Genomic DNA, 24,432 nt, shown 5'->3' with positions numbered 1-24,432 from the left:
CCCTGATTTCTAATTGCAGAAAATAAAATAGTACAAGTCCTTGCTTTCATTACATGCAACACCTGCTGCCTGTTCCGAAACAGATGTCTAAAGCATCATTAGGCAATTATTTCTTTAGCCTTTTTCAGTGGGACTAATTTCAAATATCTGTGCTAAATCCTCTTCTCTCAGCTTCCTCTGTTTTTCTCATCCTTTCTTATGTTCAGAGTTCCAGCAAAAACCCTTCTCTATATGAGTTTGCTCTTGATGTTTTTCCTGGATCACCGTACTCACAGAAGGACAAAGAGAGAGGCTATAACCACTTTGGATCAGGAATTAAATTCAAGAGATTTTATTGGGGAAAAAAAGACAAGGTGAGGGATAAAAACAATGAGAGAGTATTAGTCAGCAGTGTAGGCAGTAGTTTCAGAAAATCAGCTAGCTTGTTACAACTCTGGGTTTTTTTTGTGGGCATTACAGCAAAGAAGAGTTTTACATGCACATAAGGACATCTTCTACACTCTCAATGTGAATGACTTAAATTTGGGCAATATGAGAAAAACCCAACTCCAAGCACCCTTTTAATTTCCTTACCACCTTTATACCTGACCAAGAAAAGCACATGCTAGAATCAGGTAGGCCTGCAGGGGAGACATTTGAGAGAACTGATTCCTCCCTCCTATATCCAAGTATCACTGTAATATTTGGATGTCTCCACTCCTGGGAGGAACCATGCACTTTCCCGGACCACAACAGACTTGGCATATGCTTTATTTAATCACACTGGCTGTTAAGCAGTGACATACATTTGCTGTTTATCTTACCTTGTTTGCAGCAGAGGTGGGATGACGTTCCTGTCTGCTTTACTTTTAACTTGGGGAAATTAAAAAGAACGAAGAAGTAGATGTCTCAGCCTAGACATTCTATGGAATCAGTGGCTTAGATGCAGCCACTCCTCCAGTTTTTAAGCAAGATGAACAGATGTTTTGGCCTTTACATGCCTGTAAATTCACAGCTTGTTCATCACAGGCTAAGGTGGCAGAGAGCTCCAGTTCTAGCTGGTAGGGAAGGAGCATTCACTCTTCCAATCAATAACAAAAAGCAAGCTAAAACAAGAGCTGTAAGACATGTTGTGCCAGGTTAATTGGCACTACACTGTTCGGTGGTTCAGCACTTGCTGAAAATCATTCCTTTAGGTTATTTCTTTTACTAACAAATTCCTGGTTATGTTATGCTCAAGCAATCTTGTTAAACTGGGCTGGTTTCAACTTGTGAATTACTATGACTAGATTAGTATAATCTCCATTGCACATTTAACAAATATTAGTGGGAATGGGCTGGTGGCAACCCTAACAATCAGTTACTCAACTTTGTACCCTGATGTAGATGCTATAACTTTACCAGATTTTAACAGTTTGATTTGCAGTTTCCCATCACAAATGTCTGGCTTGGGGTGATGTCTACGAGCAAACTTTAGGAAAAACAGTCCTGTTATTTCTTGAAAGAGCACAGCAGAACAAGCACTTCTTGTGGCAGCTGAAGTTACAAAAGTTACAAAATCAATTTCATTGGGACAGTCTCGTGTGTGCTTTCTCTAGTGTGGTACGACTGAGTTTCTTCCTTCCCCTTCATGGAGGCAGTAATTTGGGCTTCCCTCTTCTATCAGTGCATCCATTCTCTAAAAACGTGCAAGACCATAACAGCTCAGGGTCCTTCACCACTCTTAACTAGCCAACAAAGTCACTTGGGATGGCAGGACAGAAGTTGACAAATGCCCAGACACGCAGTATAATCACATGAGTATAATTCCAGTTTCTCAGAAAAAAAACAGGCTAAAAGGAGACACACAAACTAAAAGTCCACATCAACTTTACAGATCATGTATACAATGAAATCTGCAAGGACATGAAAGCGGCCGGGAGAGGCAGATAGCTTCTGTCAGGGGTGTGACTTGTGCTTGCTCAGGTTTGCGCAAGGCAAGTGGTTTATTTTTAAATTATATTTATTTTGTAGTTGGATACTTGTAGGAAAACCACCACTAGAAACTTTAAGGGTACTACTGGGTCTTTGGGAGGATGGGATGGGAAAAAGTGTTGTTTTCCTAAAATTGCAGCTCCTTCCTGCTGCAAAACTACATGGGGAAGAAAGCTTGAGAGTGAAGTGGATGACACCTGCCTCTTCTGGTGCCTAGACAAGGAGTGAAGCACAGCCTGCTGAAACTGGAATGGGCTGTGAACAGTGCCAGGTCAGTTAGGCAAGGGGATTATACTGAAAATTCTAATTGTCAGATGCTGACAAGGATATTTAAGTTAGGAAAGAAAAAAGGGAACAAAGTAGAGAGGAAGGAGGTTTGACCAGGATCCGTGGTGCAGAGATGAACCATGAGACCGTGAATGAAATGAAAGGCCTGAGAAATGACACTTAGAGGAGAGCGCAGAGAGCAGAAATAGATGAAAGAAATTAGGGGGAAAGCCTCTGCCTGACAGCGCAGACCGCTGGGAATGAAACCCAAGACCCTTGGCTCAGCATTTCCCTGCTGCCAACAACGTCCACAAAAATGCTCCTGGAGGATGGTAACCAATTATTATAACTATTCTTTTATCTTTCTGGCTGAACTTTTGTTTGCTCGCTAGCCTGTAGAGTTGGTGCAGGAGACTGTGCTGAAAGACAGGATGAGTAAAGAACATAGTGCCACAGTGACAGGAAGTTTCAAAATTTGGGTTGCCCATGGGATCTGAGCTTGCTCCTTTTCCCACTCAGAGGTAAGTATAAAGATACAAACCTTTGCTAGGAACATCTTTTCCTCACAGGATCAGCTTACTCCCAAAGTAAACCAAACTGCATTTCTTTGACAAGCAGATTTTCAGTACTTTGTCTCATAATTCTCCATGTGGCTCCATGCCTCACTGGCAGCTCATTGATGAATTCTCATTCTGAATAATGAAATAGCAACTCCTGCTATTTATGGTATTCATCACTGAATATGCAAGTATGGACAGATCCACAAAAGTAACATTTTTCAGTCATGTAGCAAATCTTTAATTTTTTTCATTTATTACTTTGAAAGAAAAGCTTAATTTCCCAGGTAGCTTATGTAAAATATACACCCTCACAGCTACAAATTTACTATCCAAAGATTTGAAAACAAGAACACTCAGAACTCATTTAGCTTAATTTCTGTTTTTAAGATGTCAGTTAAGAAGGAGGGAACAGGATTCCAGGATAAATATTTGAAACAAATAAAACCAGAGAGACCATGATTGCCTCACAGAATGTGAAGAGCAAAAAGATAAGACAGGCAAAGCAATATGCATGGAAAGAGAGGCAGAGAAAGATAGTGCTATTGCCAAAAGAGGGGCTTGGATTAGAATGAATTCCCACTCCAGCATCCATCCGTTCACCCTCTCCCACACAGCCAGAGTTCTTTAACAGCTCCCATCGACAGATCTCAAGAGCTTTTAATAACCAATGTTAAGAAAAATTTAGGGTTATACTCTACACAGGGAGATGTAATTTCCCCAATTTACAAAGGAGGGAAACGGAGGCATGAAGCAACCACACCTCTTCTCTCACCTAAGCAGGTGTCAGGGACTGAAGGTAGAGTTGTTCCTTTGTTCCCTCACCAGAAAAGCAATCACCTTAGGTTTTGCTAGAATAGAATTAAGATTCTTTAGTAATTTTTATTCTCAGGAGCCTGCATTTCTATGGAAACATACCTTTTTAAGATAACGTAAAAATGCTGACTGCTTTTAAAAACTCCATTTTACTTACCTGCCTTTAACTGCTGTAACTGTTTCTATGGAAACTGGAACTGGCCATGAAGCAGTCCTACAACATGAATTCTCACTTGTCAGTTTTACATGAAAGTGCCACCTTCCAAAGTCCTTTAATAAACCAGTAATAATTGTGTTGCCTAACAAGTTTTCAAATTAAACAAAACAAGAAAGTACACTTTCACTAAATGTTCCACACAATATTTTGTAGGTGTGGTCTAAGTCTAAGAATTTTAACAGTGTGCATGATATGACTCTCTTGGTTAAGGATATGATCCTTAAACAGAGAGACAGTTTATTAGCAGTAAAAGCCCTAGTGTGTGTAGTTAGACTTACATAAAGGTGACTTATACCAATATGGGTAAGTCTAGACTGCTGTCACAGAAGCATACTGTAGAGATACTGAGTAAATGGGTAAATCAACCTACAGTGAGCTCTGTGCTCCCACAGCTAGCTGGGGTACTTCTATGCAGGCATATGCATATGGTATTCCCTGTAGGTACAAGAGAGGGAATGCACTCAACCAGAGTAAGTGTTAGTCTGTGTTGGGTGGCTACCATGGAAAAAATAAAGCATGCAAGCTTAAGGCACAACTATTCCGTACAGTTATTCAGAATTAGAATCTGTGGAATTTAAATCTAGGCTCCTCCATTAATTTTACCTTAATGTTTCACTCTTGTAAAAACTGTAGGCTCCTTTGTGTTCATTCATACTACTTCCCTGAGTTAACTCAAGTGAGAAAAATCACTCCTTCCTGTTCTTGGGGACCAATCTCCAGCAGAATGCACCCTCCATCACAAGAGTCCAGCATTGCCAGCAAGGACCAACTTACAAACTTCCAAGGACAGGTTCTTTCCAGAGTGAGTTATCTGTTTTTCCTGAGATAAGTTCCTTCTACCTCATCTCCGAGGCTTTGCAGTTGATCAGTGCTTTTAAATTGCAGTGGACGCAGGACAGAGAATAGGTGGCCAGGGGTTTTAGGCAGACTTTTACACACAAACACAGCTAAACCACAGGAGGTGCAGCATCAAAGTTGGAGGCAACAGAATCCATTAGAAGCTGCATGTATGACTATAGAAGCTGCAAAGGACAAACATGTCATCCTATTTTGGTATGAATTTATTTTAAAGAGACCCTAAAGAGCAACATGATCTCCAGACTATCTTTTCCTCCAATATTTAGATGAGCAGAACTCCTCCCAAAACCCATCCAGCCCACATACTTGGCTGACATCCTCAGGAGAACCAGGGTCTGTCTGTCTTCTAACCTAAGAGAGCAGATCAGTTTTTCCACTGTGCTAGCAGTGTTCTTTTAACTCTTTCCCAGCAAAATCGGCTTCTGGCAATACAGAACATTTCAAGAAAATGGCCAAGCCAGACGCTTGAATTAGACACCATGCTTTTCCATATGGTCCACACACTTTCCTTTAATAATATATTCAAACTCTGAGTTTAAGGCCAAGTAGGTGACTTGTCCACAATCAAGCAGTAACACGGTTAAATCCTGAAGTGAATCAGAATTTAGGAATCAATATTCCAAACTCCTACTCACACAGATAGCCTTTATTTTTAAGCATCACTTCAAAATGATCAGTAATCAGAGCAGGAGGATCTGAAAAGCATATCTCCCCTATGACCAGCCAGACCATTTCGTAGGCATAAATTAATACCTCTTTACTCAGAATCTAGACTTCTGTCCCTGATTTCCAGAGATGTTCATGCAGGGGAGAAAGGGGAGCAGGGATGGGACAGGATGGGGACAGGACAAGGACAGGACTTCTACCATTCTTTTTTAATCCTCTTTTATTCCCTTCATTATAGGTACATACTTTCAGCACCTGTGCAGGCCCATATTACCATCTGACTAGAAGTAACCTAACGCAAAACAGAGCGGCCATGCTAGGAGGAGGGCAGCCTGCAGGGAAACCAACTATTGAGCCCGGCAGTAAATAGAGAATTTACAGCAAAAGAGTGATTCATACATAGTTTTCCCCACTATGGGCAAATGCACCATCTCTAAGGCCAGAGTTTTCCACAGGCCTCTGAATGCAAATGCCAAATATTTTGTCATGCCTTTCTTTTAGCCTATATCTCACTGCAGCCAGGGCTTGGAATGAGGTATATAATATAACAGCAAACCAGAGACCTGGCACACATGGGGCTACTCACTGGCTTTCCTCATGCATATGGTTTATTTTTCCTTGCTATATCAATCCTTATAGGGCTTTACCACTACACATCTGCCTCCTGGGAGTCTGCTATTTTAACTGTTACAGAGAAGGTGCAGAGCAAAGAGAAAGGATACATTAAATTCTTCCTACTCTTCAAGTTAAAGGTCTCACCTCCACACCATTAACCAGATTCATTAAACAGACAAGCCCTCTCTAAGGATAATTACTGAACAGCTCTGGGCTTTGAACTGTAGCACGTAACAGAGTTGTGATTATTCCAGATCAGATGTCTCACATGGCAACCCTCTTTAGGCCAACGTTATTTCATCAATGTCTTATGTTCCCGTGCAAGCACAGATATGGATAGTATTTTTCCCCAAAGGTCACAAGGAATAGAATACACTAAAAGCAACAAGGAGCATGGAGAATACAGTGGATCTTGCTGGCTTTTGTATTTTCTTTTCCAAAGCATCTGATTTATGGCTTACCATTTGTGATGTAGAAAGCAATTTAAAAATAAACAGCAAAACTGTGTCTGATTGAGAATTCTGGTCTGAACAGAATCCACAACAACATGCACCAGTAGTGCACACAGTAGACAGGGGAACCCAGACAAGCTTGACAAGCCTGCAAGGCTGCAGATTGGGGAAGGGATGCAAGGTCCCATTATTCCTGAATATTACTTTTCAGAGAAAGGTGAGGACTGCTTCAGTGGTGGGAAAGCTGTGCACATTCAGGAATACATACTTACAGACATAAATACACCAACACTGCCAGGAAGGACAAGCAAATCTTTTGATTGCTTGCATGTCCTTTCTCTAGCTATTGTAAAATATACATAAGAAGAAAGACCCACAACTATTACCATATGGAAAGATCACAAGATCAGTCTTTAAGCCAGAAAAACGAGTCCTGACCTGACCACTGCTATAAACAGCACTCTAGCAGTGACTTTTATTTAGGGCTCACTGGATGTAAATGTGAGGAAGGACATGTCATATCTTACTGCAAGGAAAGAGCTCAGGTTTTTTTCCAGCTCCCCTGCTGTATTAGGATGTCCAGAATCAGTTTGATACAGCTTTCACTAGGAATGGCGAGGAAGTCAACAAAAATATTAAAGCAAATATTTGAACAACTTTTCTGAAGCTGGACAAAACCACCATTTAGAGAATGAGAATGCTCTTTTTTCCCCCCATCTAGCTCATACCAGGCAATAGCAGCTTTTCAGGGCCACTTAACCTTTCCTTCTTCCCTCCTTTATCCTGAATGGACCAGAATTAATGTATCCTATCTTCTCTCTTTAAAATGCCATATAATATCCTTCCATAGTGCTGACAACATCACTGTTACTCTCCAGCAGTTCCAAGACACGGTGTATCACCACTTCAGCCACAGAAGGGTTGTAACTCTGCCGAACACAACTCAGGACATGAAGGAAATGGCAGCCTTTTTCAGCATCTGCAGAAAAAAGGGAAAATACAGCCAGGCATGGAGCGAAGACTTCAATCTAACTGTTTCTTTTAAACTATTATAATACAGATTAGTAATGAAAAAACCCACAGCTGTCAGAAGAAGAATGTCCTAGGTACTACAGCAGAGATGCACACATTCAGAGGGAAGAGATCCAGTCTATGCCTACAGTTCTCCAATTATTAACTGTTCCCCATGACTTTTCTGGAAAGTGTCAGGGCTATAACACTAATAACGAGGGTGAAGGATAATCAGTCTTGCAAACTCTAATATGCAGTGCTCATTCAGTACAACCTGATGATGAGTTTAACCTAAGGGTACCTCCACTATCCACCTATGCCAGCCACCCACTTCCTGCAACTGCAGAAGAAACAGAATGAAAATCCTTTTACCCAACTTCAAAAACGTCTAGAACAGAAAGACGGTCTGTGGCCAGGACCTGTAACTGCTTGCCCAATGCTGGCATCTTGTGGAAGAACTGCTACAGTGCAACCTTCATTCACCTGACTGCTTCCCTGCACTTCAGACTATTCAGACAATTACTGGAGTAGAAGGTCACAGAACTTCAGTATCAAATTTTATTTCCTTTTAAGAGGAATGAACCCTGAAAACATACAAGAGAACAGAAATGTCAAAATAATCCCCTTTCCTAGAGGGCAAACCAGAGACAAAGGTCCTTAAAGACTGCAGTACTGCACACAGCTACTGTGTGCCTTGTAGAGCCATCATTTGAAGTTCAGCTGTCCCTGTCAACGTTTCGTCCAACAGACCCACTGATCATCAGTGCTGCAGGCTCCCAGTCTCCTCAAGTGCTGAACTCCACAAGAGATTTCTTTCTCCTCTGTGGCTAACAATGGAAAATTAGCATAAATGAGACATATTAGCAGAAACGACTTTGATCCTCTTCAGCCCTCAGCTCACATAATGTACAGTAAGTTTTACAAGGGTACTGAGAAATTGCCATGGGCCAGGGAGGTCCCTCTATGTTGTTGATGCTGCCTTTGTCTTTATTTTTGCCAGTCTCTACTCTAGAATCAGCTGAGTCCCAGAACTGCCTTAGAAGCTGCTGAGAAAAGTTACTGGTAGATAGGAGGCAACTGCTAAATAAACAGTTCAGCCTAAATCCTTTTAGACTGTGAAACAAGAAGAGTTATTTCTTCAGAAGTCAGATTTTGGCTGGTAGCCATAAACGCATCCACCACCCTAGGACAGATAAGTGCAGAGAACAGAACAATGCCTCTACCTGGTCATGGTGACTCTTGTTGCAAAGTGGGTAGCTGCATTTTGCATTAATCATAGGTTTGTCATAAGGTCAAAGTGCCCATCCTTGATCTACAGTGACTTATCTTAAGTCTCGATGAATTATATTATTGTTACCCAACAGTACAATACATATTTTCATCCTAGATTCTGGTAGAAAATGGCATTTTTGGGTAGCTGCAAGTGTGTGCAATCATTAAGTAACCCACAAACACTCCTAGTCTATGGCCCAACTTTGAGGGAATACAGTCCTTGAAGTGAGTGATGCTGTCCCTCTTTCACTGACATGCTGGGTTCTAGCTTTTGTCCACCAGCTGAGGTAAGCCAGGCTGTTATTAACTGTCTTACCTGACTACCAATATCAGAGAGGACAGAGTTATAAAACAGCTACCATTTGCCCACTGTGGACATCTCACACAGGGTGCATTCCGACATTTTAAATTTAACTTCAGGTGGTTCTGGTTTTTTCCTCTCTATTATTTGCCTCATCTAAGCCTAAAACCAGGGCAAATTTGTCAAAAAAGACCCCAAACAAATCTGGACTAAGTCTACCATTTTGCAGTTCAGTCTGGAGTCAAAGTGAACTGTCATCCTTTTCTGGCTATCTTAAGCCTATAAACAGACCCACAGTGGCCTCACATGAGGGCATTTAAGACCAGGCTGTTTGGAATTACAATTGGAGCCAAGGACTAGGATTGTCATGTAGGCATATTACAGATCAGGGTTTGCAGAGCTCTGACTAGGCATGCTTAGGATTTTTTTATTTGTTCCAGGCAGCAGGGTTGGGCCTGAGAATGTGTCACAACTAAAATAATGGAGGGGAAGCATTGCCTTGAAAAACTGGCAGAAAAGTAACTCATTGGAGAAGAGTTTGGTTTAATCATAAATCAGTCTTCCTGTAATGGAAGACTAATATTACACTTGAAGGAAAATGGGTAGGAATTTCTTGCAAACAAGCAAAAGCTCTTGAGGTATTACCACGTTGGTATTCTCCCACTACCAGCCTGCTCACCAGTCAAAGCCAAGCGGGTGGTTAAGTGCCATCCCACCAGCAGAGGGGGTCCGACAGCCACGTTGAGCTCTGCATTCTTGCATCATTCAGTGACAATAAAATATCCGCAGTACCCTGTTGGTTTTGATTGAAACTTTTTGGCTTTCCTTCTCAAAATCTTCTATTACCAGCGACCAGGACATTGAAACTGTCCTTCTGAAAACTAGCAAAGAGACACTGACCTGGAAATTGCCCTCTTTACAACAGGAAACTAAGTAGGTGGAAAGCTTTGAGAAGAACAAGAGACTCTATAAAACAGCTTCTCTTTTTAACCTGCTCAGTATGGAAAACATGGCTTTGAGGACTCAGGACTCTTCAAAGTGTTTTCTGTGACTGATCTACAAGTTTGTCTCTTCTGTTGACTCCTCTTGACCAGGAGAAAAAACATCCCAACTTTTCACAGAGCACAGAGTACTTTACCATTGTGACAATGCACAAGAGGGGATTTAAACACCCGGTAGTTGCTCAATGCCCTGTGTCAATTGTATACAGGTTCCAGCCTTTACAGTGGCACAACTATTAAAAAAACCCCATGGGTTCCCACGAGAACTAGCTGATGTATAAAACCGGCAGAGGAATGATTCTACTCTTACGGATATATTTGTATTTGTTAATTGGATAAAAAATGATAAAACGATGTGACACGGTAACTTGTTGCACTGAAATAACCTCAGGCAAATGAGCCCATCTTCACCTGCATGCCCAGTAACATCTACTTCCTCCAACCCCCAAAGATGCAGAACTTTTACCTCCACCTACAAGCCTTGCCTACGGTTGTACCACTGCTTAAAGTAGCCAGTTGAAAACTCAAAAATAATACTACTTCACTTACGCCTTTTTTCACTGCAGGATAACCATCATATACCAGGTCGTACAAGCACTGTTACAGTTATGATAGTATAAGGATATGAGCAATTTAAGATTATATGCCTTATGTTCTCATCAGTCATTTATTGTGTACGAACTATGGTCTACCTCACAAATAGCTGCACAGCAGCAAGTGATCCCTGCTGACACATTCTGCCCAATGAATTGAAACTCTGTAGCAAAGTACCTGTGTAATTAGCAGACATTCAAGCCAAGCACAATCTATCACTATGGCAATAAGACACAACAGGCTTGATAGACAGGGAAAACTCAGAAGCCATAGCCATACAAGGTACATTACCTGAAAAGAAGTAGATTTCGTTAGACTGAAATCCCTACCTGCAAAGAACAACCACCTGAGCCCTACCTGAGTTTAAAATCCACAAAGAATATCCTACTGACTTAAGTAAGTTTTGTTGTTGACATCCTGGAGGTGGGGATTTCACCTTTCTGTATGGCCTTTTGTGTCAACTCCCCTGTAGAAACCGAACTAGCAAGATTTGCTACTTAGCCAGAGCGCAAAGCAACAGCTGCTAGGTGCTGACCTAACTTCATTACATTTGGTTCCTCCCAAAATCTTAAGTATTCTCAGAAGTTATAGATCTAAGATAATGGCTGCTTATTTCAGATCTGAGAGGTTTGCTTCCTGCTGGGCACACCTGCTCTATCTCTCTCCATGCTCACAGGAAGCTGCTCTTGCACTCCCACTTTTAGCTATACTGATTAGCTACACCAGCAACTTAGCTCTGAGTTCAAGGGTGAGGACAAGAAGCATATCTAATCCAGCAGCAGCAGGAGATACTGTTATCAATATATCAGCACCAGCTCATAAGACCCCTGATCACACTGCTACTTACGCCTGGGTTTTCGACAGTCTTCTTTAATCACATCAAGGGTCACTTTAAGAAGCTCCTTATCATGGTCAGTCACCTGGAGAAAACAGAAGAAACTGGCAATTTATAGCAGTCTATTTCACAGTAGACAGCATGGCTGTTGAAAAGCAATCCAAGGCCATGATGTATGCTAAACTAACACTGTCATAACTACAGTCTGCATTATATACTGCCTCCAAGACTAATAAAGAATGTTAAATCTTCAGTCATTATTTTTAGTACCATTATCAGCATCCCTGAGTTAGGTGAAGAACATCACATACCAGAATTCAATCTGAAGAAGGGTGACTGACTCAGAATACCAAGTTTCAACCAACTTAGATAAATAAAGAGAACTGTCCCAGGCCCCATGCTTCAGTGTGCTCAGCTGCATTGGTTCACAGTTTGGCAACCCAGTGAACACAGACTGTGCTTGGAACAGCAGCAGTGCTTAAGTCTGGTGCTGAGTTACAAAAAGAACAACTCAGTGGGTGATACAGAGGTAAAAGCAACAGTGAAGTAAGCTGTAGCTAAGACTTTTGAGTAAACAGACAGCACTTGGATGTCCAGCTTCTTTATGAAACATATCTACTACTTCTGAAACATTTCTACTGTTTTTACTGACTATGAAAGTCATATCCCTGAACTTGTTTGCAGCCACAGCTCAGTTCCTTACATGGTACAAGTCCTTGGAGCTACTAGGTTTCTGGAAAACCACGCCTTTTTCTTGTAGCATCCTTATTGCTTCCTTAAAAACACTGTGAATCCTTTTGGAACTGGAGTCACTTTCTGACTTCACCTGGCAAGAAAGGAATAAAGCAGATGGTGATAAATCTCAGCTCAATTAGAGTTACCAGCAAAAGCCCCAGATGCTCTCCAGAACAAAAGGACTTCAGGTGATTTTGTTAAACATTTTGCTTCATTTAGTAATTCACAAATCATATCAGTTATGTATGAACTAACCAACATTCCTGAGCTTTATAAAAAACACACGTACACCCCAGAAGCTTGTGATATTCTTAAGGAACCACAATCTCCTAACTGCCTTCTTTGTATTTAGCAGCTATTTGCTTATGTACTGAGAACTCTCTTTTGGAATAACTTGTGATGTTCGTAGAGCATTTCACTGTTTAGCTAATCAAGCTTTGCTCATATTCAGAGTTTTCTTGATAATGAAAGGTAGAAAGATAGGGAGATCAGTGCTCTGTAAGGTGATATTCAGGAGGAACCCAAGTGCTAGGGACTGGATTTCCATCTCCTGATTTGAAACTGTAGAAGTGTCCAAGGAAAAGGAAGAAAGTAACAGAACATTATTTGTTTCTTGTCCACTCCACCTCCAAATTTTTACACACATTCTGGTCATGTTCTCAAGAGTTTCTCCACAGCCTAGTGAGATGACTGGATAAAGAACATGCAAGAAATTAAGACAGGTATATGAGATAAGGGAAGAAAAGATTCAGTTTTAAGGCCAGGTGGAAAACAGTGTGCCTGGAAATCCATAACTGAGGAGGTTATTTAGATCAAAGGGTTCTGTGTTTGGGACACATGGAAGGATGGAAGGAAGGAAGGACGGACGGAAGGAAGGAAGGAAGGGGAGAAAATAAAAATCAAGGAGAATTAGGGTTTGTTTGAAAGTAGAGCAGAGCTAAGACAGTTGAATGACAGCTAAGGAAGTGGAAGGAAATAATCAGTTGTGGAGAAGAGAAAGCATGGGTAGATAAGAGCAAGACTATGACTTACTCTTCTCCATCTCTATTGGTCCTACCATGTCCTTCAAATTCCCATTTATCTACACAGACTGCTTCAATTTCCCAGTTGTTGTTTCCTCATCTGTTGGGAGCACGCTGTCCTCCCTGTGGTTTTCTTTGAGAACAGAGCTAAACTGCTTCCCACAAACCAACGTGTGATCCTAGAACCACATCAGAGCAACCAAAGCAAGATTTGCCAAGCCATTTCTTCAAGTATCACCATAAATGCTCCCACCCTGTTCTGAACAGAAGTATCAGGCTTCACATATCCTACTTCACTCACCAGCTGAACTCACAGAAGCCTTGGGAGTGAAACAGGCAACCAACATGCACTAGAATGAATTCACATGAATATGTGAAACATATTAATGGAAGACTATCTTTTCACAAAACATTCAATCAGTTTGCAAGCCTCAGGTGAAACTCCAACTGCTTCTAAGCCTGGAAGCTGATGTGCCTAACTGGGAATAGTTCAGAGATCCAACAGGGATTATTAGTCCAATAATGCATCACAAGTTTCTCCATCCCCTTCCTGAAGCTAATCTTCAGTATTTTAGCAGGTCATAATCACATCTCTTTCTCTCTGTCCGACAACAGCTACCTATCTTTTTCCTCTCAAATCAAGAGTCAAAAATAATTGCCTAATAGTTCAAGATAATTAACATAGAACAATGGCTATTATTCTCAGTTCAGTTTTCTTTGTTCTGTTCCAGACTGAAGAATTTCAGTGCCCAAAGGTCCGTCTGTACCCCTGTCCACCACAGCTGTATCAATCTGAACATTAACAGACACTGCTTCTAATTACTAACTTGACTGTACATCTGGGCACCATTTCAGTCACAGTGTTAATACCACTATCATATTTCTCTTCATAGTGTCTCTTCTGATGAAATGAAGAAACAATCATAAAATGTAGCAGGAAGAGTTAAGTGAATATTTTCGCATGGAAAAGCACATTCTTATAGCCATATGTAAAATGAAGACTTTGCCTCTCACTCAAATGCAGCAGTATATCCTCAAGAATCTAAGAAACTGCTAGCAAAGCAACCACTTCAAGACTGATCAATTTTTAATGTGAAAGCAAACATTTGGAGAGCAAAAAGATAAAAATATCTCCAAAGAAGCACGATAATTATTCAGTTTGGCTTAACACTGAGATCCTGTCAGAAAAGGGAGATAATTAAAAACAGACTCTGTGTGAACTGACACACAGCTCAGCCTGGATAGATACTGAAACAAAATCACTAAGAATGCAAGTCAGGGCATTGACAGAGCGAAGGCAGAGAGGCAGGCTTGGGAGTGAGAAAAGAAGTAAGCAGCTGCTACATATCAGCACCCTCTCATATGTGCTGCAGAACCCAAGGGAAAGGGCTCCATAGCAGAAGGACTGTTCCTGAAGAATAAATGAGTGCTCCTGCCCTCCTCAGGGGATTTAATATTATCATAAAATGACAGGAAAAGTTTGGGGCTTTTTCCTAGTGTGCCTCTAGAACATGCTTCCTCCTCTCCATCCCTCCAAGTAAAGCAACAATTGAGGAGTTTCTTTGTGAACACAGTCTGAAAGTACTTAATCTGTTCTTTTGGTCCACCCAAAATATCTCCAGCATCTCATCCTGCAAATTCGTAAGTCAATAGTACTCCTTTTCAATAGCTTATCACTTTCTTTTATGCCAAACCAGGCCCTCACTTCCTCTGGACTCGGATCCCCCCTCAGAGTCAACGTACACTTAAGTTTGTGGTTCATCTACTGTCCAGAAATCTGTCTGAGACTGAACATGGGGCTATACACAGAGAGAAGAAATCTAGGACTATGAAATCCTACATGATTTCACATCTCTGCTTTTATTTCAGGAGGAGATTGAAAAATACTTGCATTTCAACAGTTATAAAGAGGTATTGTAGCTGTTAATGTCCTTCCTTCTGAGTCATGGTTTATCAGCCATCATTTTTGTTTTACAAAGCTTTTCATCTGAGAAATGCAGATATTACATAGTTTATCTGCTGACCCAAAGCACCAGCAGGATTTGAATCTGGATTTTTAATTTACCTCTCACAATGTTCACACGTCATCTTGCAAAGTGTCCCCCCGCTTCAGCACACCTTAGTTTCAGGCTGAACAATTTCAGGTTTTCTGAAGTGCTGACAGCAGGGGTTCCCCCCCCTCTCCTAAATCAGGTCCTTTTCAAATAAATGAAGCTGTACATCCAAACAAACACAGGAGCATCTAAAAATCGCTTGTCACACATGCAAAACATGCTCCTCCACCCTGAGAGAAGCAGCTATTAAATAACAATTTTACCATTGCTACCCTCCCAAAACCAGCCAAGGACTCTGTAGCAAAGCCAACAGAAGAATCCATGTCTCCAGAATTAAGCTGGTATTTTAATCAATATATTCCATCTGATCGGTCTCACACAGCCTAGTGGGCTGGTGCTGTGTAACCACTTATTCTCAGATATTTAAAACAAGACAAACTCTCTGTACAATCAATAATAGGTCAGAGAATGAAGTGGTACAGGAATTAGTCAGTCTACTCAAAATGCTGAAGGTATGTAACCTTTGGCTCATTATGAATCACAACACACCCTGATGGTGTTAAAGCTTCCTGGTATAACCATACACGTGACTTTACTCATGGCATTGCCCTTTGCAATTTCTCCTGCAATATTTAATCCTTGGCTTAGACAGGTGACAATTTTAATAATAGTGATACTGGACATGGCAGTCCTAAAGTCCTATAATAAGCTTTGCAATACACATATTTTAAGTAGCAGTGAAGCTTCTTCAAGAGGCAGGAAGACAAGCACATAATATCAAGAATGTATAATGCACTATGTTATACCTACAGTACAATGTACAAGGTATATGTATACAGTAGGTATGAACAACAGTGTAAAACTCCCTGCTTTAACTACTTGTCATTGCTGACCTTGAGATAATATTCAAATCAAGAGAAGTACAAATAGGAGAGTCTGGAAAGCACAACCCAAGTCCTGTGTCCAAGCTAGTGACATCCACAAACTAGAATGGTAATACTAAAACAACACACACTATAGCTTATGTATGGAAGAAGTGCATAGAAACGGTTAATCAAGACTGGCTGATTACAAGACATATTTAACCCATTTGAGAAACTGGATGGATCAAGTTCACACGTAGTTTTCTTTAAAAAAAGGAACCAAAGGTCTGTCCCTTTGCCTCAGTCCAGCAAGTGCAGTCTTTAAGTTCTCTAAGCACAAGATTGCTTTTTCTGGTTTTGGTTTGTAGTCTTCCCTGTGGTACCCACCTCTCCACTCTCAAAAGTCATTTCTTTTAAGGGGTAAGGGAAAGGCTACAGCTTAGGGATAGAGGGCATACTGGTTATGTGAAATAAAGATCCAATGATTTTAAGAATTGTAACAGATTTGTTAATTTTTAATTATTTATAAAAGCACCAAGCATTCCAATTCTCTTACCTATCTTCTGTAGACTATAAAATTAAGTGTTCCCTAGTATATATTTAAGCAGAGGACATGATCTGAATTCTGCCATGTGCATCTGCTAGAGGGAAATTTATTCTGGATAGCCAGAAGACTGCACTGCTGGGAGGCCATTAGGACTGGAACTAGATATTGTGGGACATATATGGGATGTGGACAGGACTCAGGTACAGTAATGCTGAAAAGGAACAGAGACACACTGCCAACCTCAAGCTATCCCAGCTATCTCCTTCCATCTTCACCCCCTGCTCGGCTCCACTGCCAGTGACTCCATAGTAGCTCACCACCTCCCTGGAGAAAATATTCCATGGAGAGATACCCTCACACTATGATGAACACTGTGCAAGTACTTTAAAAGTTGGGAAAGAGATGAAGGGGGTGCATCACATCTCCTAGGATCACAGGAGAGGATAGAGGAGGGCAAAGAGTTTAACAGGAACTGTGCTCTAGAACACTAGAATCAGGGTAAAAAAAATAAAGTTACACATCCAAGTAACTCATCCTCTCACATCAAGGAAAAGTGCAATAAGTGTGTGTATTGCGGCATGCCATAATTAGTTTGCTCCACTCAACTAGCTCCTGCCTTGCCAAATAGGCATGAAATAACATTGTTCCACATTAGCAGCATCCTCTGCCCTTTTGATTTGAGGGCAATGCAAACCAGAAGACTACAGAGGGGAAAAGAAAGGAAAAGGAAGAGAAATCAGATCTATTACACTTATTTTTGTGGATCACACCGGGTACTTCACCCTTTGCCAATTATGAGAAGTGACACCTTCAAGAGACAGAGCAGAGTAAAAACAAAATGCAGTTCCAGAGCATTACTAGCCGGTCCTCTTAAGGCATTCAGGTCACTTGACAACTGCAGGTTCTTTCTTATGCAAAGATATATAAGCCTCTTTGCAAGGAATTAATACCAAAGGGCAATAGAGAGCTGCAATTTCTAAATAAGCACCTGTGTGCCCAAATTCCTGAGACATATACTCACAGCCTTGCATCAGGGTCAAGAGCAACTATTAATTATTATGATAGCTCCTCATGACTGCTAACAACACTAGTGCTGTATTGTTTTTGTTGTGAGGTTTTTTTGTGTTTGTTTTTTTTTTTTTTTTTCCTATTTTTGTGCGTTTCTATGTTTGTTCTGCACCAGATTCTACTGTAAATGGCTTTGCATCTTAATCTTTCTACAAAAACACTGCAACTTCAAAGATGGAAGTTTCCAATATTACTCACAATGACCACTACTTTTTTTAATGTAGTGTTTGGGAACATTTAATACTACTCCAACTAGTTTAGATAAAATACTGTCTCATGTTGGATATTATAATATCAAACTTTTCTGTCAAAAATGAGAGTAGCTCCTGTTATTGTTTATATCCATGCTTGCTTTAAAGCAAACAACAAAAATGCCTTTAATAAAAATAAAAGAAACATCGATCAAGAAGCCTCTATCAGAAGCAGTTCAATGAGGATAACAAGAATAGAGCTATTTTTCATTACTATTTGACCTTGTTTACAAGGGACCGGTTTTTGCATTGGGGTTTTCTTGTAAGAATTAAACAAACATCAGATGTTAAGATAATATAGCCCTTAGCTTTACAGCGCCTATCTCCGGGGAAGACCAAAAAGTAAACAAGTGAGTCACAACACTCCAGCAGTATAAGTTTCAGTTACCACTGGTAATATTGTAAAAGCCACAGCCCTGTTACTTTTGCAGAAATTTACCACTTCACACTAGTTAAGAATCTGGTTTGTAACTTATCCAAGTAACACAGAGTAATACCGGCTTTGTTCAATTTCCAATTCTGCAGTTGGATCAATAGCATACTATCTCACTGGAAAGTTTCTTAACAGCTTGGTTATAGACACCTACATGTAAACTGATTTCAATTAAGTCCCACCTTCTGATCCTTTCAGTCATGGCCTTCCACAACTAGGAATTTCCAATGAGAACATGTATCTGGGATCATTGTTCATCCACTCACTATAATCTGCTTTTGAAAGCTACATCTCTATTAATATACTGAACTTCAAATAAGAAAACAAGACAAAGACGTTGTGCTCACTTCCCCTGATCAAATTTAGGATCTCAAACATCTGTCCCAAATAGCTCAAGCACCTTAAAACAGATCTCCTTTTCTGATACCACTATTTACAGCTCTAGATAAATTAGTGCCTGTTGCAGACTGTAAAGTTACTCAGTCCTAACACAAGATTACCCTTAACAACAGAACTTTCTCATATGGCTTTCTTCAGTCCAGTTTTATATGTCTCCAACAAGGTTTCCTCAAACTCTGTAAATAATTCACACGTAAAGCTGAAGCACTTGTGTTTTTTTAATCCTCTGAAGGCACCAGTCTCTTATCTAGTTGCTTATGCTTAAAAAATACATGGTATTATTTCCCCTCCACTAAAAACTTGAAACAGTTACATCCACTCACCTCCTGACAGCTGGGACTGGTTAGATGCACACCGGCCAGTGACACCAGAGTATCAATTGTTTCCAACTCCTGTTGGTAAAAGGTCTGAATTTTGTTTTCCAATAGAAAGCCTTTTATTTTCTCATGCAGCATATTGATTGAGAAATTCTGACCCTCCAGGCCACTACAAGGATACATAGAACATGTCAAAAGGCAAGAAATATGCTACTAACATTTTTTTAGAACAATTACCTAAAGTTTGCCTGCTAGACTGGCTTTCAAAGGTCAAAAGGTATTTTACTCTACTTAAAGAATCTGAATTTAAACCTTTTAATTAAGACAGACCATTCCTATATGCAATAAACAACCAACTATTCCTCTTCAATCATTTGCTGTAACAGTGTTATGATTTTAAGATCTGCAATGTCTGAAACCACATTTCATGCATCATACCTGACAATAAGCATCCAGCTATCCTTAAACTGAATACAGGAATGGGTGTTTGACTCTGTTTACTGAAGTTATGTATTTGTGATTTGGCAATGACAAGGGCAGCAGAAGTTGAGAGCATTTCAATGGGATAGCTCTTTATCCTTACACATAAACCAAAATTAGGCAAGGACACTCCTCCATCTCATCTGCTGACCTCATCCCCAAATCTTGCTCAAGATCCCAGCTTTTTTTACTATATGCAAGAAGCCTGTACACAGTATTTTACTACCTTCATAATAATCACTTTGGTTCAGCATTATATTTCTTTTCTCAGAATATGGACAGGTACCTCAACTGTATGGATCATCAATTATTTGAGAGAAAAACAGACTACTGCTGTAAGCTTATGCAGAGTCTAAATCACAGTTAAGCCCTGTTCTTTCTCCATAGTTATTACAATAACAAATAAACCATAGTAAAAAATCCCACACTTCACCCCAAGATCAATGTGGACACTGCATTTACCTCTGTCCCTTCTCAGGGGCTTGGAAAGGTTTATCGTAAACTTCTCTATAGAGACAGGGGAGCTCCAGCATTCTTGAAATTTGAACATCATACACAGGATCATCCACTTTATCTAGAGCAGCAAAAAGAGCACACATACTTGGCCAGGACTGTCATACCAATATTTTAAGCAAGCATACCTGAAGCAGAACCTGGGCTTCAGTGGTACAGCCCATACGCTGCTGTCTGCCTATGAATGGATTGTACAGGCTGTGACAAACAGCAACCATTTCTCCAAAGCAGCCAACACTCCTGATGAAGTGTGACATAGCAGGTCACCAACTCCCTTCTCACAGGCTCTGGCTGTTCAACACAAAGAAGACTGAAGAGCAAGTCACTCTCACAGATACCCAATCACAGTAGTTGCACAGCATCCTTGTATGCATGCTAGTCATCTTTTATAGATTTTTCCAGGAATGCCTCATTTACAGGCTATTTAATCCCTCACATTAAGTAGTGTGTCTTCTAACCTTACACTGCTAAAATTGAAATAAAGACAAACAGATGAAAACCTCTTTAGAAAAATTAGATGCCAGAAAAAAAAAAAGTGGAAATTATTCAATGAATTACATACAGCTTATGTCTTCTCACAAATTCAGACAACTAAGTTACATATGTCACAAATCCACAACACTCACAAAAACACGAAGCCTGAATTTCCCTTTGTTGCCTGTAGGTTCGGATGTGACCTCTGACCCTGACAACATCCCCAATCTCCAGCTTGGTTTTCTGGCTCACCATTTCTTGGAGTTTCTTCATCTGTTCAAGCACAGCAAGACTACTGGGTATGCTTGGACAACCTGTAAGTGAGAAGGAGATTAGGCATTAAGGCCAAGAGGACTGTCCTGCATTCGTCCAAACACCTAATAATCACAGGAGTCACATTACTAAAAAAAGGGTAAGGTCCCAGGCATCACGTGTCTTGGGTAGCAAAATTTTTGAGTGACAAAGTTAGTTTACAGTGTTATATTTATTTAAATAGTTCACCTAGGGAAAGTGTAAAAGGGAAAAGATACTGATTTACCACTGAAAATGTCATAGATGGGTTGCAAAATTGAAACATTAATTTGAAATTGGTTTTGCCATTTTTTTATTTTGTTACGCTAAGATGGATGAGAGGGGAAAAGAAAGGTCAGCTGAACTTTTTACATAAAAGAATGAGTCATCTGAGGTGCGGCCAAAGTGTTCACGTGATGCAGTTTGATGTCTATGCTGAAGTGAATGCAATTTGACAGAACTTCATGTTTACGTAACGTACTTTTGCAGGAGTAAATTCTTCATAACTTAAAACCTGATTAATGATCCAAGTATCCCTGATCACAATTACAAAGGCTGGAAGAAAGTTTCCTGTGCCCCTCAGGAGCTGGGTTTTTTTAGCAGGTACAAATTCATTAATTTCCATTAACATGTCCATTCAAGCATTACTGACATGCATGTAAAATAAGAACACAGGGCTGAAACAAGCATTCTGGGTCCTCATTCCGTTTCAAGCAGTATCTCAGGCAATTGCGTTAATGAATTTAAGTGCTTCATAAAAAACTGATTTGACTGTGGGTCCCCATTATTTTTTTGGGAAGCTGTGTCACAACATCACTTCTCAAAGTGAGAGCTGTCTTCTAGATTCCAGTTGGGATTGTTTATACCACTGTTAAGTTTAAGTATGAATTATCTGTCTGTATAAATGGGCTTGTTCCACAGATAACAGAGTTTAATTTCTACATCAAGCCTTCCTTTCCCTGTTCTACATGTATGTAATCCCAATGCTAGCAGATGACATTAGCAACATTTATTTCAGTAGAATTTGATCAGCTCCATGTCAGAGTTGTCAATCTACTACATGAGCTTCCAAGAAGGTCCAAAGCAGAAAGTATTCCATACTTTGATCTATGAGAAATAGCAAAGAAAAAGCCAGACACTAGTGAGTTCTGTTATTGAGTGCAATAATAGATTCATTTCAAATGCACAATTTCTGCACATTTAGAACCTTCCCAAACTGTAAAAAGACTGCTGGCACCCTCCCACTGTGCTTTAAGCTACTTTTGAGTTCATCACTGACAGTGTATGCATGAGCTGGAGGAGATATGAATGCAAACGAAGAGAAGATGAATCCTGAAATCACTGTATCACAAGGGTGGGCAATGTATACCAGGTTGCTGGTCAATGGATTGACTTTGGAAACAGAAGTTGTGTCATGTGGCAGATTTCCAGCCTAGCTCCTCAACAGATGAAGTCACAAAAATAACCATAAGAAGATTCTCTTAATAATGTCATAGCATAGAATTAAAATACCATATTACTCAAATAAGGAAAAAGCATGACAGGTCATAATGTAATAGTTTTATTGGCATCACCTTTGGACACAATAAAGTAATACAAAATGCCTAAAATGGTCCAGCCTGTAGGACGTGATGGTTTAAAATTAAAAAATAAAAAAAAAGTTGAATTTGCTCTTCTGCAAGTTTGCTCATTTACTAAATTAGATAAGACAGACATGAGCAAAAAAGTACAGTCAAAAAAGGAATACTTGATTACCTGATAAAAATGTTTCTGCTACCATGGGATTTTTCCAGCAGACACAATTTATAACTCCAGTACTATCATCCACTGTTTTTTAAGAAAAAAAAAAAAAAAAAAAAAAAAAGCAAGAATTACAGAGTAAGAAAACAGGTAGTAATAATCCAAGAAGTGAAGATACATAGATATGTAGGGAGATGGCTGCCAAGGATATCTGGTTCCACCCAGTCTCAAAGGGAAAGTGGGTGCTCAACACCTACTTATACCTCCAAAATAAACTCCATAGTTTCAGTAACGGAAGTAGCTCAGCACCAGATATCATGTTTATGTGCATGGTCAAAGTAACAGTTATATTCTCAAAACAAGATAAAGCATTAATTTAAATTATAAGGCTTCAGTACATATATTGGATACTAAAGGGTTTTAATCTCATTGACGAAGTCAGAAGAAGAATCAGTGTTGAAAGCTGAAACTAGACAAACTAAAACAGGAAACCAGGCACAAACCAGAATCATTACTGTAACAGTGAAAAAACAGCACTCCAACATTGGGGGGTAAAGTCATGTGAATAGAATAGGAGTGCTATCACCTCCAGCTGCATTGGTTTCCACACTAATACTGTGCACAAAGTCTGGTGGTCTTTTCCATACAAGAAGATGTTCCAGAGAGCAGAAGGGCAGCTTCTCTAGCCAGGAAGGACAAAGGACAACACATGCTTGTGGTTCTGCTCTAGGCCAGGAATTCCCAACTTAAAGTATATGTACTGGTGGCATGCAAGCCACTTCCACAGCCAGCAAAGTTTAACACCTTCTCCTGGGCATGGGAGCCATCTAGCTTTTCCTGTTTTGCTAGTAGCCAATCCAAGTAAGTTTTGCGATTTCTGCTCCAGGCATTACATTCTCAAAGACAGCAGAAAAAGACAAAACCAGAAGAAAACTAAAAAAACATCAGACAAATCAATTTTTCTACAGATCAAGAAACTGCATATAGATGGCACGTCCAACAAACACTCTCTATATAAAAAGGCACTAAATATCTGTCAAAACACAGCAAGGATCACATTTCATGTCCAGCTAATGCTCTAAGCACCTTACTCCTTGAATATAACCGTCTCCAAGCTTGAGCTTCTACTATTCCCAAATTAGAATCTGTGATTTTCTTCTGCTCCTCAAACCAGACCCATGACTACAAAGGTAACAGCAATGTTTACCAGGAAGGTGTTGATTGGTACCTGCAGTCATTTCCTCTGGGAACTATAACATCAAAGCAAAATGCCTTTGCATTGTCTCATGTGTTTTGAAACAGTATCCCTATTTGGGGGGTCCAATTTCAAACGATTATCTTGCCTTCCTGTCTCCCAGTAGCTTAGCTGCACATTTCTAATAACACACAGCATTTCTAAGATGCAGGCAATTCCAAATTCCATCACAGAAGTATGCTCATCTCATTGCTATCCCTCTTTTGAGCTGCTATGTCTGCAACTACTTCAGCAGCTTTAATTTTGTGCCAGTGCATAGATAATGATCTATCTGGTAGGATTTACTCTCCTTGGTATAGACAAAACCCAACTATTTTAGTAGGAGTCAGAGCCCCCATACATCATGCCAAGCCATTCATGCAAGCCAGCAATGGCAATAAGAAACAGGGCAGATGACATTTCACTATTACATTACTGTGGCTTCTAGATGTTCCAGCTTGTGACTGTTGCACCGTGACAGATAGGCTTCTTAAGAAGGGCTTAGAAACAAAACAAACAAGACTGAATGATTAGGAGGCCATACTCCTCCTCATCAATGCAACAGCTGAATATGGGGTCCTGGAGAAAGTGACCCG

At 40.2% G+C, this 24,432-nt stretch overlaps 1 protein-coding gene across 6 annotated transcripts in view; it reads right to left on the bottom strand.

Moving 5' to 3' along the window:
- Positions 1-308: 308 nt before the first annotated feature.
- The window catches only part of STN1 (STN1 subunit of CST complex), a 47,631-nt gene continuing 23,507 nt past the window's right edge, over positions 309-24,432 (bottom strand). For 3 of the 6 annotated variants that reach the window (XM_032988603.2, XM_032988604.2, XM_042788643.1), the window contains 7 exons: positions 22,618-22,689; positions 20,724-20,885; positions 20,047-20,158; positions 19,111-19,273; positions 12,119-12,241; positions 11,428-11,500; positions 309-7,380 (listed from right to left, as the gene is read on the bottom strand). In XM_032988603.2, coding sequence (XP_032844494.2) covers positions 7,223-7,380; positions 11,428-11,500; positions 12,119-12,241; positions 19,111-19,273; positions 20,047-20,158; positions 20,724-20,885; positions 22,618-22,689 — 863 coding nt within the window. In that variant the 3' untranslated portion in view covers positions 309-7,222. Of the gene's footprint in view, positions 7,381-7,400; positions 9,867-10,757; positions 10,872-11,427; positions 11,501-12,118; positions 12,242-19,110; positions 19,274-20,046; positions 20,159-20,723; positions 20,886-22,617; positions 22,690-24,432 lie in introns of those variants that run through there. The other 3 variants (XM_032988607.2, XM_032988608.2, XM_032988609.2) reach the window with 3 other exon arrangements.

This window comes from Tyto alba, unplaced genomic scaffold (genome assembly GCF_018691265.1).
Source record: "Tyto alba isolate M040663 unplaced genomic scaffold, T.alba_DEE_v4.0 Super-Scaffold_1, whole genome shotgun sequence".
Classification (NCBI taxonomy): Eukaryota; Metazoa; Chordata; class Aves; order Strigiformes; family Tytonidae; genus Tyto; species Tyto alba.
Note: the sequence above shows the minus strand (reverse complement) of the source record. Positions and strands in the feature narration are given on the sequence as shown.